The sequence below is a fragment of the Salmo salar genome, chromosome ssa12 (genome assembly GCF_905237065.1).
Source record: "Salmo salar chromosome ssa12, Ssal_v3.1, whole genome shotgun sequence".
In the NCBI taxonomy this organism is placed as follows: Eukaryota; Metazoa; Chordata; class Actinopteri; order Salmoniformes; family Salmonidae; genus Salmo; species Salmo salar.
Window position 1 is genome coordinate 94,916,005 of NC_059453.1, and position 13,740 is coordinate 94,929,744.

The window sequence follows — 13,740 nt, forward strand, 5'->3', positions numbered from 1 at the left end:
GCTTGAGTGTTTTATTCTGAACAAAACATAATTGCAACATGTAGTAAAAGATCCCAGAAATTATCCATACGCATCAAAAAGCTTATTTCTTTCAAGTTTTGTGCACAAATTTGTTTACATCCCTGTTAGTCAACTTTTCTCCTTTGCCAAGATAATCCATCCACCTGACAGGTGTGGCCATATCAAGAAGCTGATTTAAACAACATGATCATTACACAGTTGCACCTTGTGCCGGGGACAATAAAAGGCTTCTCCAAATGTGCAGTTTTGTCACACAATACAATGCCACAGATGTCTCAAGTTTTGAGGGAGCGTGCAATTTGCCATGCTGACTGCAGAAATGTCCACCAGAGCTGTTACCAGAATTCAATGTTCATTTCTCTTATCATAAGCCGCCTCCGTTTTTAGAGAATTTGGCAGTCTGTCCAACTGGCCTCACAACCACTGACCACGTCTGGTGTTGTGTGGGTGAGCGGTTTGCTAATGTCAGTGTTGTGAGCAGAGTGCCCCATGGTGGGGTTATGGTATGAACAGGCATAACCTACGGACAACGAACACAATTGCATTTTATTGATGGCAATTTGAATGCACAAAAATAATACCTTGAGATTGTGCAGGCCAATTTTTTTAAAACATTTTTTTAAGGTATCTTTGACCAACAGATGCATATCTGTATTCCCAGAAATGTGAAATCCATAGATTAGGGCCTAATGAATTTATTTCAATCGACTGATTTCCTCATATGAACTGTAATTCAGTAAAATCAATGAAATTGTTGCATGTTGAAGTTATATTTTAGTTCAGTATAATTCAAAATGCATGTGAAACATTTTCTATTCAACATTTGTTATTTCTCATTTCCATAGCACATATTATACAAGTTCCTGATCTCGTTTCCTTTTCTAATTTCCTGATCTAGTTTCCTGATCTAGTTTCCTGATCTCATTTCCTGATCTCGTTTCCTGATCTCGTTTCCTGATCTAATTTCCTTTTCTAATTTCCTGATCTCGTTTCCTGATCTAGTTTCCTGATCTAATTTCCTGATCTAGTTTCCTGATCTCGTTTCCTGATCTAATTTCCTTTTCTAATTTCCTGATCTAGTTTCCTTTTCTAATTTCCTGATCTCGTTTCCTGATCTAGTTTCCTGATCTAATTTCCTTATCTCGTTTCCTGATCTAGTTTCCTGATCTAATTTCCTGATCTCATTTCCTTTTCTAATTTCCTTTTCTAATTTCCTGATCTAGTTTCCTGATCTAGTTTCCTGATCTCATTTCCTGATCTCGTTTCCTTTTCTAGTTTCCTTATCTCAGTTTCCTGATCTGATTTCCTGATCTCATTTCCTGATCTCATTTCCTGATCTCATTTTCCTTTTCTAGTTTCCTTATCTAATTTCCTTATCTCATTTCCTGATCTGATTGGCTTAGCAATATCTGCGTGTGACATGACGTCGCTAGCCCTGCGGCTACGTCGCCTCAAACCCCTCCCATTGGCGGAACGTGTACGTTCCTTTTGTCCAAGATGGCGGAGTTGACACAGGTTCACTGATTCTAATATGTTTTTAAACGCGTTTATCCTTTATTTTTTTATTTCGGAATACATGCAAAGTCTTAACGTCGCCAACATTAGTTACAAGTTACTAACGTTCCCCCCAAAAGTGAGGAATTTGCTTCCAGATCGGATTTTTTTCCCCTGCAGACACTGACTGAAAGACTGGCTAGCTAGTTAGCGAAAAAGTTTGGGCATCGTTTAAAAATGAAGCGACAGGCCGGAAGGGACTCCAGTCCCAGTAGGACTTTAGTGAAACGAATACGGGAAAGAGAGCGGGACCGGGACGGGGTACGGAGAGAGGACCTGCCGCCCCCACCACTTGCTTTACTGCTCGCTGAAAGCGGGAGGCAACATGCTCGGAGTAGGAGCAGGGAACGAGAGAAGACACGGCTCCGGGAGGAACGTGGAGGCACCGGAGATCCACTTCACCACCGACAACAACACCACGACCTCGGTCTCATCGGCCGACCCCCTCTCCGGACTACAGCCGTCCTGCCTAAAGGCAAAGCGGCAGCCGAACTACTGGGCCTCCGGGGGGGAGCGGGGGGGACTCTGGAATATAAATCGTTGCTCATTAGTAATATTGGCTCGGTGCTTTCTGACGAACACGTTGAAGACGGACTGTTTCACGAGTTTAAAAAGTTTGGGGACGTTAGTGTGAAACTATCCCACACCCCAGAACTAGGCCGAGTCGCCTACGTCAATTTCAGGCACCCGGAGGACGCTAAAGAGGCCAGGCATGCCAAAACCAGGTTAGTACTGTATGACCGTCCACTCAAAGTAGAGCCCATGTACGTCCGGCGGCGCAGCTGCACGCCACCGGATATGGGCTATGTCCCCATCCATAACGCCCCATATCCCTCTTATAGACAGAGGTCCCTGTCCCCCTGCGCTGGAGTTAGTAGTATCAGAGATATCCGACCAAGACATTACCATGTAGAGGGACTGGGACTGAGCAGAGAGAGGGAGAGGATCTTAGATTACTACGGGATGTTAGACGAGAGGGGACGGCCATACGGGCTGCCTGTACTTGAGCACGATGACATAAAACCTGAGGATGATGCGAGGGCGTGCAGGAACCTGTTCATCGGCAACCTGGATCACAACGTCACCGAGGGCGAGCTGAGGAGAGGCTTCGATAAGTACGGCGTCATCGAGGAAGTTGTGATTAAACGACCGGCGCGCGGTCAGGGGGGAGCCTACGCTTTCCTCAAGTTCCAGAACTTAGACATGGCTCACAGGGCTAAGATAACCATGCAGGGGCGCGTGATTGGCGGGAACCCAGTGAAAATAGGCTACGGTAAGGCCAACCCTACCACCAGACTCTGGGTAGGCGGGCTGGGACCCAGTAATTCCCTGGCAGCCCTGGCCAGAGAGTTTGACCGTTTTGGAAGCATCCGGAACATACACTATGTGAAAGGGGATAGTTTTGCCTACATTCAGTATGAGAGCCTAGATGCCTCCCAGGCTGCATGCACTCAGATGAGAGGGTTCCCTCTGGGAGGCCCAGAGAGGAGGCTAAGGGTAGACTTTGCCAAGGCTGAGGAGCCCCTGCCTCGTAGCTACCCAACAGGATACCAGCCCCCTGTGCCCCTGCCTGCCCACCTGGACCTGCTGAGGCATCGCGACCGTAGCCTGGAGAGAGAGCTACGCGCCCGGGACCGCTCGCCTCCCTCCCACGCTCTGTTCACCCAGCGGGAGAGAGAGAGAGCTATGCTGGACAGGGGGGACAGAGAGTTCACCTCTCCAACAAATAGTCTGGAGCGCAGGGGGAGTGAAGCATTTGGGGGGTCTCGTGGTAGCCGAGGGGCCCGGGCAGCCCGGAGCCGAAGCAGAGAGCGCTGGCTGAAGGAGAGGGACGCAGAGCGGGCTGTGGTGGAGAGACGCAGACGCAGGTCCCTCTCCCTTGACGGACCCTCTCAGGAGAAGGAGAGAGGAGGAGCAGGGCCAGCTTCTCCAGAGGACAGCCCAGACAGAGCCAGGGTCCGGGCCCCAGATTCTACCACCGAGCCCAGGGGACAGAGCCCTGACAGCAGCCGCCACTCCAACGAGGACCGGGTCGGCCAGGACGGCCACGAGCCATCCTCCAGCCGGGACCGCCACAAGAAGACTGGCGGGGACAGAGAGAAGGACCGTGACCGGAACCACCGGGCGAGCGACACACACCACACCTCCGACACGCTTAGTAAAAACCCCAGAACACCCAGCACGTTGTCGGAGTGTGCTACCACCCTCACCAAAGCCTGGCACGGCCACTTCACCCTGAAGAACTCCTGCTTCCCCACTAACATGCACCTGCTAGAGGGAGGTTCCGGGTTCTTCCACTCTGTCATGAAGGACCACCAGGCCAAGGGGAAACTGACCCAGCTGAAGATCGCCCAGCGACTGAGGATGGATCAGACCAGGCTGAACGAGGTCACCCGGAGGATCAAACATGGTGGCTCCGAGGGTTACGCTGTTCTCCTGGCCCTCCAGGGCCCCGTCGACCGCGAGGCCCCTCCACCTGAACCAGGCCTACAGATCAGACTCCTCCGTCACCTGGTTACCTACCTGAGGAACAAGGAGGCTGCAGGAGTGATCAGTCTACCTGTAGGTGGGGCTAAAGAGGGGGGAAAGGGAGGCATGCTGTATGCTTTCCCCCCATGTGATTTCTCCCAGCAGTTCCTCCAGAGTGCTCACAGGACTTTGGGGAATCTGGATGAAGAACACCTCGTGGTTGTTATTGTAAATGACTCTGCCTGACTAACTTAAGACAGAAGACGTTTATGGTGTTGGCTGTCAATGTTATTCCACCCACGTTAACAACAGACAGCTGTCCGTAGGGCTGGGGATTACCAGGGACCTCACCATACTTAGATGCCGATATGTATTGTGATTCTCACGATTCTATTTGTATTGTGATTCGATAACTGTGATTTCATTGCGATTCGATGTTCCAAACATATTGCTCACCGTATGTCTGCTGCAGAGGGACGAGAGAGAGAAAGAGAGAGAGCCAGGAGAAAATGAGTTTTGATCAGTCATGGAAATCAAAGTGCTAAAAACAAATTGACTCCCAATTTAAAAAGAAGATGGAGAACAAGTTATGAAGGAAAAATACTGGAGTTGTTTGTGCAGGTACAGCCAACGAGCACTTAAATAATATTGAGATATTGTCAAAATGATACGGTATGTCGTCAGATAATATCCCAATATGTAACTAAAACACAATTGGTGTTGGTGGCTATCAGTCTCTATGGTGGTGTTGGTGGCTATCAGTCTCTATGGGGGTGTTGGTGGCTATCAGTCTCTATGGTGGTGTTGGTGGCTATCAGTCTCTATGGGGGTGTTGGTGGCTATCAGTCTCTATGGTGGTGTTGGTGGCTATCAGTCTCTATGGGGGTGTTGGTGGCTATCAGTCTCTATGGGGGTGTTGGTGGCTATCAGTCTCTATGGGGGTGTTGGTGGCTATCAGTCTCTATGGTGGTGTTGGTGGCTATCAGTCTCTATGGGGGTGTTGGTGGCTATCAGTCTCTATGGGGGTGTGGTGGCTATCAGTCTCTATGGTGGTGTTGGTGGCTATCAGTCTCTATGGGGTGTTGGTGGCTATCAGTCTCTATGGTGGTGTTGGTGGCTATCAGTCTCTATGGTGGTGTTGGTGGCTATCAGTCTCTATGGTGGTGTTGGTGGCTATCAGTCTCTATGGGGGTGTTGGTGGCTATCAGTCTCTATGGGGGTGTTGGTGGCTATCAGTCTCTATGGTGGTGTTGGTGGCTATCAGTCTCTATGGGGGTGTTGGTGGCTATCAGTCTCTATGGGGGTGTGGTGGCTATCAGTCTCTATGGGGGTGTTGGTGGCTATCAGTCTCTATGGTGGTGTTGGTGGCTATCAGTCTCTATGGGGGTGTTGGTGGCTATCAGTCTCTATGGGGGTGTTGGTGGCTATCAGTCTCTATGGTGGTGTTGGTGGCTATCAGTCTCTATGGGGGTGTTGGTGGCTATCAGTCTCTATGGGGGTGTTGGTGGCTATCAGTCTCTATGGGGGTGTTGGTGGCTATCAGTCTCTATGGGGGTGTTGGTGGCTATCAGTCTCTATGGGGGTGTTGGTGGCTATCAGTCTCTATGGGGGTGTTGGTGGCTATCAGTCTCTATGGGGGTGTTGGTGGCTATCAGTCTCTATGGGGGTGTTGGTGGCTATCAGTCTCTATGGGGGTGTTGGTGGCTATCAGTCTCTATGGTGGTGTTGGTGGCTATCATTCTCTATGGTGGTGTTGGTGGCTATCAGTCTCTATGGTGGTGTTGGTGGCTATCATTCTCTATGGTGGTGTTGGTGGCTATCAGTCTCTATGGTGGTGTTATAGGGACTGAGTGGCTATGATCTTCTATGACACTTCTGATCTCTCTGTTGGGGGGGTTACCCCCCCCCCCCCACCACATGGTGGGCTTGGCCCCCTTCCAGACTGTCTGTGTCTGTATAGGGGGCCACACACTGAAGCCACCCTAGTGTGTCTGTATAGGGGGCCACACACTGAAGCCACCCTAGTGTGTCTGTATAGGGGGCCACACACTGAAGCCACCCTAGAGGACATGAATGCCTAGCTGTCTGTCAGTGTCGCTACTTCAATGTACAAACGGAGACAGAGCTGTCTCTCCAAGCATGGGAACATGTCTCTCTCCAAGCATGGGAACATGTCTCTCTCCAAGCATGGGAACATGTCTCTCTCCAAGCATGGGAACATGTCTCTCCAAGCATGGGAACATGTCTCTCTCCAAGCATGGGAACATGTCTCTCCAAGCATGGGAACATGTCTCTCCAAGCATGGGAACATGTCTCTCTCCAAGCATGGGAACATGTCTCTCTCCAAGCATGGGAACATGTCTCTCTCCAAGCATGGGAACATGTCTCTCTCCAAGCATGGGAACATGTCTCTCTCCAAGCATGGGAACATGTCTCTCCAAGCATGGGAACATGTCTCTCTCCAAGCATGGGAACATGTCTCTCCAAGCATGGGAACATGTCTCTCCAAGCATGGGAACATGTCTCTCTCCAAGCATGGGAACATGTCTCTCTCCAAGCATGGGAACATGTCTCTCTCCAAGCATGGGAACATGTCTCTCTCCAAGCATGGGAACATGTCTCTCTCCAAGCATGGGAACATGTCTCTCTCCAAGCATGGGAACATGTCTCTCTCCAAGCATGGGAACATGTCTCTCTCCAAGCATGGGAACATGTCTCTCTCCAAGCATGGGAACATGTCTCTCTCCAAGCATGGGAACATGTCTCTCTCCAAGCATGGGAACATGTGACTCTTGAGACAGACTTTAGGAGGTCGGGCCGAATAGTCGGACAGACATGATTTGTATGTAGTCTCGTGCATTAGTGAAACACTACCAGTGTAACAGAAACACCATGGCCTATTTATTGCCTTAACTTACCTCATTTGCACTCACTGTATATAGACTTTTTGTTTTCTTTTGTTCTACTGTATTATTGACTGTATGTATGTTTATTCCATGTGTAACTCTGTGTTGTATTGTGTCGAATTGCTTTGCTTTATCTTGACCAGGTCGCAGTTGTAAATGAGAACTTGTTCTCAACTAACCTACCTGGTTAAACAAATAAAATACTAGTGAGTGTGGGATTGTTGTTCATACAAACTGTTGTATATATTTTGAATGGAATTGACCAGTGCAGTATATCTACAGGCTACTTCCACAGCGGTAGTATAATTCATATGATGATTGTTTGCATGTTATTTGTTATTTTTCTTTGTTTTTAATTGAACCATTCCTGAAGTTCCATGTTTGTCTTGTTGTTGAGAATGGTGTGCTCTAATTGGCTGTTGCATGCAGAAGGTTGTTTTCTCCAGATTCTACCCTGCGGCTGGTGTTCAACTTCCACTGTCGTCTACGAGTTGATTTGAAACCGTTGTTGTTTTTAAATACTGTTTCAGCTCACAGATAGTATTTCTTAATAGTTCTGTCTTTGATCCTAATGTGATATTGTGACGTTCATGACTGGTATGTTTAGCCATTTTAAAAAAACGTTTAATACACTATCCACCTTACAATGTACTGAGTGAGCCTGTAGCCTATTTGCATATGATTTTGAACTCTTTAGTCTGATTTGCTGTAAGGCAGAATAGATTGAATCTACCTCTACAATTATTTCAGTAATTCGTTTTTTTTTTTATCACAAACATACAATGCAAATGAAACCCACCCCCTGGTCTTTGTTGAAGTCAGGATATTATTATTACAATTTATTATTATTATTATTATTATTACAATTTATTGTGTCTCCCAGGAGTTTCTTTGAGCAGAAAGTGTCGCGACACTAAAAATACACATTTATTTTTGAATTTGATTTTACCAGTCGATGTGCATTGAATGTTTTTTGTTTTTCCAAACATTTTGACTCACTGGTATTTTATATTACTGTGATCTTTAGAGAAAACACCATTGCAAAGCCTGTCTGTTTTAAATGATCATTATGGTCATTTTAATATAGATTTGAAGAAAGAGAACCATCACCTGAAATAATGGAACAGGAAGTCGAATGGTTTTAAGGGAAATTGTCTCTGCGTCCCAAATGGCACCCTATTCCTTACATAGTGCACTACTTTAGACCACAGCCCTATGGCACCCTATTCCCTACATAGTGCACTACTTTAGACCACAGCCCTATGGCACCCTATTCCCTACATAGTGCACTACTTTAGACCACAGCCCTATGGCACCCTATTCCCTACATAGTGCACTACTTTAGACCACAGCCCTATGGCACCCTATTCCCTACATAGTGCACTACTTTAGACCAGAGCCCTATGGCACCCTATTCCCTACATAGTGCACTACTTTAGACCAGAGCCCTATAGAACCCTATTCCCTATATAGTGCACTACTTTAGACCAGAGCCCTATAGAACCCTATTCCCTATATAGTGCACTACTTGTTTTGGGTAGAGCCCTGGTCAGAAGTAGTGTACTGTGTAGAGGATAGGGTGCTATTTTTAGGATGCATCCTTTGTCACTACTTGACGTGAAACTGGTGTTAGAATCTACTGCCGTGTGAAGTTACTTTAAACTGGTGTTAGAATCTACTGCCGTGTGAAGTTACTTTAAACTGGTGTTAGAATCTACTGCCGTGTGAAGTTACTTTAAACTGGTGTTAGAATCTACTGCCGTGTGAAGTTACTTTAAACTGGTGTTAGAATCTACTGCCGTGTGAAGTTACTTTAAACTGGTGTTAGAATCTACTGCCGTGTGAAGTTACTTTAAACCACCAATAGAGAATGAGAAGTATGGTTTGTTTATTATTCTGTCATGTGTGATACTAACCAATCACATCACAGTGAGGAGTGTATATACCGGTAACTACATCAGTCAGATGTGTTAACTTACTCAACATGCCAGTCCCATTGTGTTTTCTCTGTTTCAACATGTATGCCGTATGAAAATGAAATTAAACGTTTTATTGCTCTTGTTTTAAAAATATATTTTTGTATGTATTTTTTTATTTATTTGCACTTGATGGGATAATTCATGTCTAATTGTTGTAAAGGCCTAACAGTAAAAAATAGAGCGTGTTTGTGCGTTAATCTCAAAGGAACAAATCTAGTTTTATGTCCTCCCATCTTTTCTAATGTAACTAGAGTGCAAGTAGTCTGAGCGGGAAACCGTGGACCTCTTGTCTTTTTCACAAGTCTGTTTATGACACTAGGTGGCAGTGTTACCCAGGAAATTGAACATTGGGTAATGTTACCCAGGGTGCCAATTGATTCCCCACTGGAGAATAAAGTGTCAACTACACTCTGGGATTTTATTTCTGATGAATTTTAAAACTTGGTTTGCTACATTTAACATAATAATTATATAAACATAATCATTTCAAATTAGTCACATACGATGAATACAACAGAATAGACCTTACAGTGAAATGTGGACGTAAAAGCCCTTAACCAACAATGCAGTTTTAGATATCATTTTACCTTTATTTAACTTGGCAAGTCAGTTAAGAACAAATTCTTCTTTACAATGACGGCCTACCGGGGAACAGCGGGTTAACTGCCTTGATCAGGGGCAGAACGACAGATTTTTACCTTGTCAGGTCGGGGATTCGATCTAGCAACCTTTCAGTTACTGGCCCAACACTCTAACCACTAGGCTACCTGCCACCCCAAGATATTGTCTTTATAAAGTATTTAACTAATTCCAGTATAGAGACCGCCGTTACTGTGACTTAAATCCCAGTGTTATTGTACCTACAGTTTGATGCAATGTTGCTTTATAATTGCCTTGTTGTTTTGATGTGTGGAACCTACTCAATAGCCCTGTTTATACCTGCCGTTAACATGCATCCTTTGTCCTGACTTTGTCTGTTTACACTTATAAGATCAGATCACAATGCGCCTTTTAATTGTCTACACTTGTCGGACAATGTGGGCACAATCAGAATGTGGACAAGATCAGGACAAAGACTACATGTATAAACAAGGCTTTAGAGGGATTGTGTAATGACAGTATAGAACCAGGTATAAACAAGGCTTTAGAGGGATTGAGTAATGACAGTATAGAACCAGGTATAAACAAGGCTTTAGAGGGATTGAGTAATGACAGTATAGAACCAGGTATAAACAAGGCTTTAGAGGGATTGAGTAATGACAGTATAGAACCAGGTATAAACAAGGCTTTTGAGTAATGACAGTATAGAACCAGGTATAAACAAGGCTTTAGAGGGATTGAGTAATGACAGTATAGAACCAGGTATAAACAAGGCTTTTGAGTAATGACAGTATAGAACCAGGTATAAACAAGGCTTTAGAGGGATCATGTAATGACAGTATAGAACCAGGTATAAACAAGGCTTTAGAGGGATTGAGTAATGACAGTATAGAACCAGGTATAAACAAGGCTTTAGAGGGATTGAGTAATGACAGTATAGAACCAGGTATAAACAAGGCTTTAGAGGTAATGACAGTATAGAACCAGGTATAAACAAGGCTTTAGAGGGATCATGTAATGACAGTATAGAACCAGGTATAAACAAGGCTTTAGAGGGATCATGTAATGACAGTATAGAACCAGGTATAAACAAGGCTTTAGAGGGATCATGTAATGACAGTATAGAACCAGGTATAAACAAGGCTTTAGAGGGATCATGTAATGACAGTATAGAACCAGGTATAAACAAGGCTTTAGAGGGATTGAGTAATGACAGTATAGAACCAGGTATAAACAAGGCTTTAGAGGGATCATGTAATGACAGTATAGAACCAGGTATAAACAAGGCTTTAGAGGGATCGTGTAATGACAGTATAGAACCAGGTATAATCAAGGCTTTAGAGGGATTGTGTAATGACAGTATAGAACCAGGTATAAACAAGGCTTTAGAGGGATTGTGTAATGACAGTATAGAACCAGGTATAAACAAGGCTTTAGAGGGTTTGAGTAATGACAGTATAGAACCAAGTATAAACAAGGCTTTAGAGGGATTGTGTAATGAGAATGTGGGCCTATATGATGTGGGTGCGTCCCAGTAATCTCTCCTTGGAAGTGTGCACTTGTTCACTACTCTCTACAAATGTAAAATCATTGGAGTGGAGTAGGCATGTGGGACTTTCCATATACCAATCATTGTATTTGAAATCCATGAAGGGAAGTGAACAAGTGCACACTTCGGAAGAAAGGAGATTATTGGGTTACGTTGTCGCAATTACCAGACTTTACTGTGACTGTGGCCCTGATTACATAGATATTTTTGGAGACAACACACAACGGCTGTGTAAACATTTTAGGCCGGTATTCAATCCGATCCAGAATTTGGACAATGCTAAAAATCCTTTCAGATTGAGCCGACATACAGTATGCAGCGCTTACCGTGAATGTGGTCTCCACAAATGCATTTCTGTCTCTATCACTCTGTCTCTATCACTCTGTCTCTCACTCTCTCTATCACTCTCTATCACTCTGTCTCTCTCTGTCTCACTCTCTCTCACTCTCTCTATCACTCTCTATCACTCTGTCCCTCTCACTCTCTCTCTCACTCTCTCTCACTCTGTCTCTCACTCTCTCTGTCTCTATCACTCTGTCCCTCACTCTGTCTCTATCACTCTGTCTCTCACTCTCTCTATCACTCTCTATCACTCTCTCTCTCTCACTCTGTCTCTCTCACTCTCTCTCACTCTGTCTCTCTCACTCTCTCTCACTCTGTCTCTCTCTCTCTCTCACTCTCTCTCTCTGTCTCTATCTCTCTCTGTCTCTATCACTCTCTCACTCTGTCTCTCACTCTCTCTATCACTCTCTCTATCACTCTGTCTCTATCACTCTGTCTCTATCACTCTCTATCGCTCTATCTCTCTCTCACTCTATCACAATCTCTTTATCACTATCTATCTGTCACTGTAGTTACTAGTAGCTGATGATGCAGCTGGAATCGACCAGGCAGGCAGGCTCAGCACTGACGGTAAGCAACCGAGCACCGTCCAGGCTTTTAAGAGCCATGCAGGCAGGAAATGGAAAGAAGAGATTGTAAATTATTAATGTGGAATCATGAGGAGCGCTCCAATGAAATCCATTACAGAGGAAAAATCAATGGAACGTACGGAAGGGAGAGCACATACACACTAGCAAACGTTCACACTCTCACACAAACACTCACTACCCCTCCCTGACTGAGCCCCTCCCTGACTGAGCCCCTCCCTGACTGAGCCCCTCCCTGACTGAGCCCCTCCCCAGCTGAGCCCCTCCCTAGCTGAGCCCCTCCCCAGCTGAGCCCCTCCCTAGCTGAGCCCCTCCCTGACTGAGCCCCTCCCTAGCTGAGCCCCTCCCTGACTGAGCCCCTCCCTAGCTGAGCCCCTCCCTGACTGAGCCCCTCCCTAGCTGAGCCCCTCCCTGACTGAGCCCCTCCCTAGCTGAGCCCCTCCCCGACTGAGCCCCTCCCCGACTGAGCCCCTCCCTAACTGAGCCCCTCCTTTGCTGACCCAGATAAAGCTATAGATGAAAACACCAGGGCTGTGTCTGAAAACATGACTATCCGTCAAGTCCTTGTTACCTGCATCCTTGTTTTCTCAATTCCTTTCAGAGAGATTTGAGAGGGAAATAAGGACAGAGCGAGAGAGAGGGAGCGAGAGAGAGGGAGGGAGAGAGAGAGGGGGGAGAGAGAGAGAGAGACCCACTAATGCAGCTAGTCGCACCAGACAGACACGGAAGCAAAAGAAGATATGCCCGTTTTTATCCATAGTAACTTACCGTAGACGGAGAGCATACGTGATCTCTGTCTGACTGTGAACATGACTGTCTTGCCTGCCTCCTCCTTTTTGGCTTCAAAATAAAGAGATTAGATGTGTTAGCATTTTACCTCATACCATTACCAATACTGAGTTGATCAAGAGACTGGCATTTTTTCTACATCGAGCAAGAGCCACGCAAACACACACAGCTTTGTATTACTATACTTGTGAGAACTTTTTACCTTAACCCTAAACCTAACCCCTATCTCTAAACCTAACCCCTATCTCGAACCCTATCTCTAAACCTAACCCATATCTCTAAACCTAACCCCTATCTCTAAACCTAACCCCTATCTCTAAACCTAACCCCTATCTCTAAACCTAACCCCTATCTCTAAACCTAACCCCCATCTCGAACCTTATCTCTAAACCTAACCCCTATCTCTAAACCTAACCCCTTAACCCTAAACCTAACTCCTATCTCTAAACCTAACCCCTATCTCTAAACCTAACCCCTATCTCTAAACCTAACCCCTATCTCTAAACCTAACCCCCATCTCGAACCCTATCTCTAAACCTAACCCCTATCTCTAAACCTAACCCCCATCTCGAACCCTATCTCTAAACCTAAACCCTGTCTCTAAACCTAAACCCTATCTCTAAACCTAAACCCTATCTCTAAACCTAAACCCTATCTCTAAACCTAACCCCTATCTCTAAACCTAACCCCTTAACCCTAAACCTAACCCCTATCTCTAAACCTAAACCCTATCTCTAAACCTAACCCCTATCTCTAAACCTAACCCCTTAGCCCTAAACCTAACCCCTATCTCTAAACCTAAACCCTATCTCTAAACCTAACCCCTATCTCTAAACCTAACCCCTATCTCTAAACCTAACCCGGTCTCTAAACCTAACCCCTGTCTCTAAACCTAACCCCTGTCTCTTAACCTAACCCCTAACCCCTATCTCTAAACCTAACCC

The 13,740-nt window shown here is 45.6% G+C and overlaps 1 protein-coding gene across 1 annotated transcript; it reads left to right on the plus strand.

Moving 5' to 3' along the window:
* Positions 1-1,356: 1,356 nt before the first annotated feature.
* LOC106566210 (putative RNA-binding protein 15B) lies at positions 1,357-4,888 on the plus strand. Its single transcript, XM_014134084.2, has one exon. The coding sequence runs from the start codon at positions 1,753-1,755 to the stop codon at positions 4,288-4,290; it is 2,538 nt and encodes an 845-aa protein (XP_013989559.2). The 5' UTR covers positions 1,357-1,752; the 3' UTR covers positions 4,291-4,888.
* Positions 4,889-13,740: the final 8,852 nt, after the last annotated feature.

Excerpts from the sequence above, each read along its gene's own strand:
- LOC106566210 (XM_014134084.2), top strand. The coding sequence starts at position 1,753 with ATGAAGCGACAGGCCGGAAGGGACTCCAGTCCCAGTAGGACTTTAGTG.